Raw genomic sequence first — 5,531 nt, 5'->3', positions numbered from 1 at the left:
TAGTTGACGATACAAAAGACACCCATTAGCCTTAAGTACTGCCAGTTTCACTTTGAATAGCCACAACTTCGCAGCTAGTTTAGAGAAGAGAGAAGGTATTCGAGCTGGGACAAGGGCCATGCTTGGGGGGGCTTCCCTGCCTCCGCTTTCGGGGAGGGGAACAAAGGTCGGGGGGGCATTTCCTGCCCCTGCCAATGGTGTCTGCATGTGGGACCAATATGGGCAATGCAAAGTTTAAACAGTTGCAAATGGGGGAGGGAACGTCGGGGCTTGTTTTACATATGTTTTTTTCCCGGCCGGGTTGAATTTAAAGTGGAGCGGCCGCATTGTTCGCGAGGCTCCTTGCCCCTACGCATTGACCGGAGCTGCTGTTTACACGGGCTTTTCATTCCTGCGCTGTTTGCTTATGGAAAATAAGGGGGAGTGACAGAAGAAGAGAAAGGGAGAAGGGAGGAGAGGGAGGCCCGGAGCGCAGCGCAGCGCAGGAGCCTCGGCCCGGCGGATCCCTGCATCCCTGCCCCGGCGGAGGCGGCTGGCCCTGGCTCCCGGCGTGGCCCTGGCATGTGAGCGGCTGCCGGCACTCGCACCCGCGGGCGGCTGTGCGTGCGTCTCCTCGCCGGCACACACACACGCACACCCCCAGAGCACGCCTCGCCTGGACTGCAGACATGAGGCTCCAGCTGCTGCTTTGCATCGTGGCTGTGCTCCTGGCGAGCCTCCTCCCAGCCTCCGGACAGCGGCCAGGTAGGCGATGCCTCAGCGTGATGCTGGTGCCGGGGCGGGAGCCGGGGTTCGTGCCTGCCATGGGCACCTCCGGCGTGCTCGTCTGACCGCGTCCAACGCGCGGTTTGCGAACTCCGGGACGAGTTTGGACCTGGCGCATCCATCTGTGCGCTTCATCCCTACTTCTAGAGGCAGCGGGAGAGGATGCTTCGCCTATCCCAGGAGTCTGGCAACTTTGGGGAGGGAGGCGGCGGGGAGAGGAACAGGGTGGGCAACTTTTGCAGACTTGCTACCGGGAAACGCCGGCGGCACGGAGGGCACAGCCCGGGCAGCGGTAGCTCCGGGGAGCGCCGGGGCCGGCCCGTCCCGGGGAGAGGCACTACCGGCGGCCACCCTCACGCCTCGCTTCCCTCCCTCCCTCCCTCTCTCTCTCCGCAGCCAACCTGGCTCTGCGCAGGAAGCTCCACCGGCACGGCTGCTCCCACCGGCGCTGCATGCCGCTCCACTCCAGGGTGCCCTTCCCCTGAGCCCGGCCAGGTAACTCCGCAGCGAGCGCCCCGGGAACCCGCACCTGCCTGCGGAGCAGCGCCGGGGCACGGCTGCGCCCGGGCTCCCCTCGCTTGCTCTGGAAACGGCCCTTTGGAGCTGGCGCTAGCCCGGGGCTGGGCTCGGGTCCCGCCGGCCGCTGCCGCCTTGTGCCCCTTCCAGGCCACCTCTCCTGCCAAATGCCTTTTTGAGACAGGAAAAACACCTGATCCCGCTAATCGGGCCGTACGCTGCCCTCCGAGGCTGTTGGCAAAGCTGCGGGGCAGTGTGTCACTAGTGCAAAGGCCGGGTAAAGCGGCACTTGCAGACGATGCTCAGGGCTGCGAGCGCTGACACTTCCCCCGCGTTGGATGCAGGGCGAAGCCACCTCACTCTGCCCTCCAGTAAACATGAAGGTAGCAGCACTCAGCCCACTTCAAAGGGGACTGTAATTCTTAATCATTGTCAGCAAAAGACTTTCGGCTCCTTGGATGAAAGGCTATACAAGTGCAAAACATTAATGCTTTATAGCTGATGAGGGCAGATACATTCAAATACTAAGTGACTGCAGAAGCACGCAGGTAGCATATGCTAATACGGTAGGCATCAAAAGGAAACCTGGCCTCCTTGCAATTTAAGAATGAATAATGCAGTCAGTAGTTTTGCATCTTTGAAACTCATTATATATTAAAATAACGTTGTAGCCCCAGGCATGCCAGCATCCTAAATAAATGGTGGCAGAATCTACATTCTGTGGAGCAAAGACATTTAGATTTACTGAGTGGTCAACAGTGAAAAGGAGACTAAAGTAAAACTTCTAACAACTCTATGCCAAGCATCTTGTCAATGCATAAACTGCCTTGGTGAAAAGAATTTAGACCACTCCCAAAACAGCCATGCAAAAGGGTACCATTCCACTCTATAGTGCTGGCCTATAAACACATGGAATGTGCATATAGGATGGTAAACTGGCAAGTTGGTGAGGTTGAAAAAAAAGATTGCCATATCTTAAAGTGAATCTCAGATGGACTGCATACTGAGTGGCAGAATTGAGATGCAAGTAGAAAGGACATGCCAGAAGGATGCTTTACTACTGAATGCCATGTCACCTCACTGCTACATTTAAAAGAGACAGATTAAATGATACTTCATCATCAGTTTAAGCTTAAGCCTGAAAAGATAAGCAGTTGGATCGATTCACTCAGTAGGCAGAGACTGAATGGACAGAGGAATTTAGACCCAGTGGCTAGGAATCAATTCAGAATTATTTACCTCAGTTCCTAAGAAGAGTACATTTAACCTTCTTCTCCAATTCAGCATCCATGTCTGGAAACTGTGTAGAAAGCATCTACACTTTCGGTAATGTGTTCTGAAGCCTCATATAATAAATGCATTTTACCTGAGATTGCAGTGGCTGCATATACCCCCCTATTCTGTGGGGAATTCCTTTCCTCACAGAATATTAAGACACAAAAGGTATTTTCAGTGTTATCTCCTTTTCTTTGGGGAGCTGATTTCTTGTAACAAAAGTCAATGACCAAACAAAACAGTGTACTTAAAATTCTCAATACATTTTGTAGACATGTAGCTAAAGATCCTTTTGTTATAAAGGTGTTTAGAACTCAGTAAACCTCTACTAGGGTGTAAGGGGAGACAGGCACCTGAACTAACTCTCTTAACTGCAGTCATTGTGGGTGCTATCCTTTATCTTAAGTAGGATTTACCACCTACGTTTACATTCCCTTCCAGTTTTAGTCCAAATTCAGCAAATATTTACATGCCTGGGTTACTTGACTCACATGAGTAATCTTATTGATCTCAGTGGAGTTCTACATATGGATAGAGCCATTTGCAGATGCAAACAGGATGCACTCTTAAGCCTGAATTTCAGCTAGTGGTTGGAAACTAAAATGAGCATAGCAGCCTCTTGCAGCATTTGAAACGAGAAGATTGAATTTGATTTTTCATCAGTTCCATACACAAAAAAATGAAGAAAATTTTATATTAGCAGCCTTCTTGCTTTTGTCTTTTCTCCAACTTTGTAGCTGAAATTTCCAAATTAAGACATATTATTCCAAATTTCATCCGTGTGTTTCATAAATAATGTATCCTGTTTTGTATGAAGCTTATTTAGACTACTAAATCTCTCATTAATATTTATCTCCTTTTCTTCTTTTTTCCCCCAGCAACTTCATACTGGACTTTTCAGTGTTTTAAAGGAGCGACAGTTAAACCAGTAAGAGAAGTTTGTCAAAAGTCCAGATCAAAAAGAGCTGACCTGACAGCCACCACAGTGCCATCTTCAGCAGTCCTGTCTGTCACATTCTGCTGTACCTGGAGCTGGCCTCTGTCTCACACCCTAAGAAGTGGTGGCAGGGAAAAGTGGTGGTGATGGGGGACATACATGGACTTACCTGGTGGTATCATTCCCTGCAAATGATTTGGCTCTCACAGTGAGCAGTGAAAGTTAAAGATCAAATCAAACGTCAGGTAGATTTTGATCTGAGGTAGATTTCCAGTGGCAGTAAGAAGGAAGGATCTGTCCAAGGCCGCTCTTGATGGTATATAATATTCAAACTGAGTGAAATCTGAAGTGCTGTTGACTATTCATTTCAGGCTGTGTTTAGGATGAAATAGCATCTGACTCCAGTATGGAATTGTAAAAGTCCAATTTTTGTTTATACTTTTATATATTAGTAATATATACATATATGTTTTAACATCTAACATTACATTCTTATGGAATTACCTTAATAATAACATAGAATGCATTACTGTAATAGCACCAAAGCCAGCACCACACTAGTGGTCCCACTAGCTTCATGTATAGTAGGCGTAGTAAGAGTTTACAATATAAGAAAGCAAAGAGCGTTAACCCTCATTCTATAGATAGAGAATTGAAGCATACAGAGATAAGAGATTAGCCAAGGGTCATGCAAAACTGATAACTCAGATCTCTCAAGCCAGACCTTAAGGTCAAGCCCATCCTCCTATCTAATGAGCTGTTACTGCAAAGCCTATCATTTGTTTTCTTAAAGTGGGCTGCCAAACCAGACAGTTAAAAGATGCTTGAAAATTCAGTATTACAGAGCTATTTGCTTAATAGTAGTTTTCCTAAAATGCCCTCTACAGTATTATAAATAGAGCATAAAAATAGACCATTGAAAAGAATCCTTTGTTTGGTCAGCCCCAGTGTTGCATAGCACTCTATTCCTGTAATTTAAATGAATGGGATATTTGAAGGTAGCACTACAATGAATGAAGACTTCAAACAGAAAACAGGCTGTTCTTTTCAGCACTGGAGGTCAAGAATACATTGAGCTTTTAGTCTGCGTTTTGGTCTTAAAAATACATGGTTCACATCTGCCTTTTATATCAGCAGAAATTACCTACTGACTTATAAAGGAAAATGTGGTGGCACTTTCATTAGCATAACTAAAACAACCTGAAAATAAAGCATACCCAGATTTTTAAGTCATTGTACTAGACTTGAAATGCCAACATTTTTTACAAAATATATAAAGATGATCAAAGATCAGAAGTGTCATGGTTTAAATCTGGTATTACTGTTTTTTATTCTTACAACACATAGTTTCTAATAATTGAAAGAACAGCAATCAAAAAAACTGGATAGCTGAAACTTTCTAATCAGTGTGCATATGCAACCCCTTATCTCTGAGAACTTGAAACTTTACTTGAATTAATACTAGCAGGATTTAATAGGAGCTATAAATTTCTCTCCATGAAAAAAATCTTAAAATGTAACTTCAGACTCAGTTCTGGAGTTGTGTAAAACCATCATAAAAAGATGGTCAAACTTAACTAAAACAATAAGCAGTCCTGCAGGTAAACCTTTTGGGTCTTGAAAAAAAAACAAAACACAGTTTCCCAAAGAAGCATTCTAGAATTTATATATATTTTAAAAATTATTTATTTAACTTGGCCTTGATATGTATCCTTCGCTATCTCTGTTTAGGTAAAGAGGTTCTTTACCTCTTTACTACAGGTAATGAGTGGGAAAGCAATATAGGTGAAGAGTAGCTATTTAACAGTTATGTCTTATGAATGAGTATATGGATCTATCGTGGCACTGGGTCTTTTATATAACCACAAATATTCAATTAACTTTGATAAAATGGTAAAAAATACATAATGTAGCTATCAAAAAAGCTATAAATGCGTGTTCCTTCAAAGAGGTAAAAACCAGCACTTCAGGAAGCCTGCTGTCAGTCCACAAAATGATTCTAAATATCTGTTCTTTAAAGGCATTCTAATACCATCAA

The 5,531-nt window shown here is 45.0% G+C and overlaps 1 protein-coding gene across 1 annotated transcript; it reads left to right on the top strand.

Annotated features, from left to right (window-relative positions):
- Positions 1-457: 457 nt before the first annotated feature.
- APELA (apelin receptor early endogenous ligand) lies at positions 458-5,186 on the top strand. The gene is made up of 3 exons (XM_021550252.3): positions 458-744; positions 1,162-1,260; positions 3,435-5,186. Exons 1-2 carry the CDS (start codon positions 669-671, stop codon positions 1,248-1,250), a joined length of 165 nt encoding a protein of 54 aa, XP_021405927.1. The 5' UTR covers positions 458-668; the 3' UTR covers positions 1,251-1,260; positions 3,435-5,186.
- The last annotated feature ends 345 nt before the right edge of the window (positions 5,187-5,531 follow it).

Source organism: Lonchura striata, chromosome 4, assembly GCF_046129695.1.
Source record: "Lonchura striata isolate bLonStr1 chromosome 4, bLonStr1.mat, whole genome shotgun sequence".
Lineage (NCBI taxonomy): Eukaryota > Metazoa > Chordata > Aves > Passeriformes > Estrildidae > Lonchura > Lonchura striata.
This window is presented reverse-complemented; position numbering and strand designations above follow the sequence as displayed.

Bases quoted from the DNA above. Each gene is read 5' to 3' on its own strand.
- APELA (XM_021550252.3), top strand. From the start codon at position 669: ATGAGGCTCCAGCTGCTGCTTTGCATCGTGGCTGTGCTCCTGGCGAGC. The intron at 745-1,161 runs GTAGGCGATGCC...CTCTCTCCGCAG, and splicing joins AGCCTCCGGACAGCGGCCAG to CCAACCTGGCTCTGCGCAGG.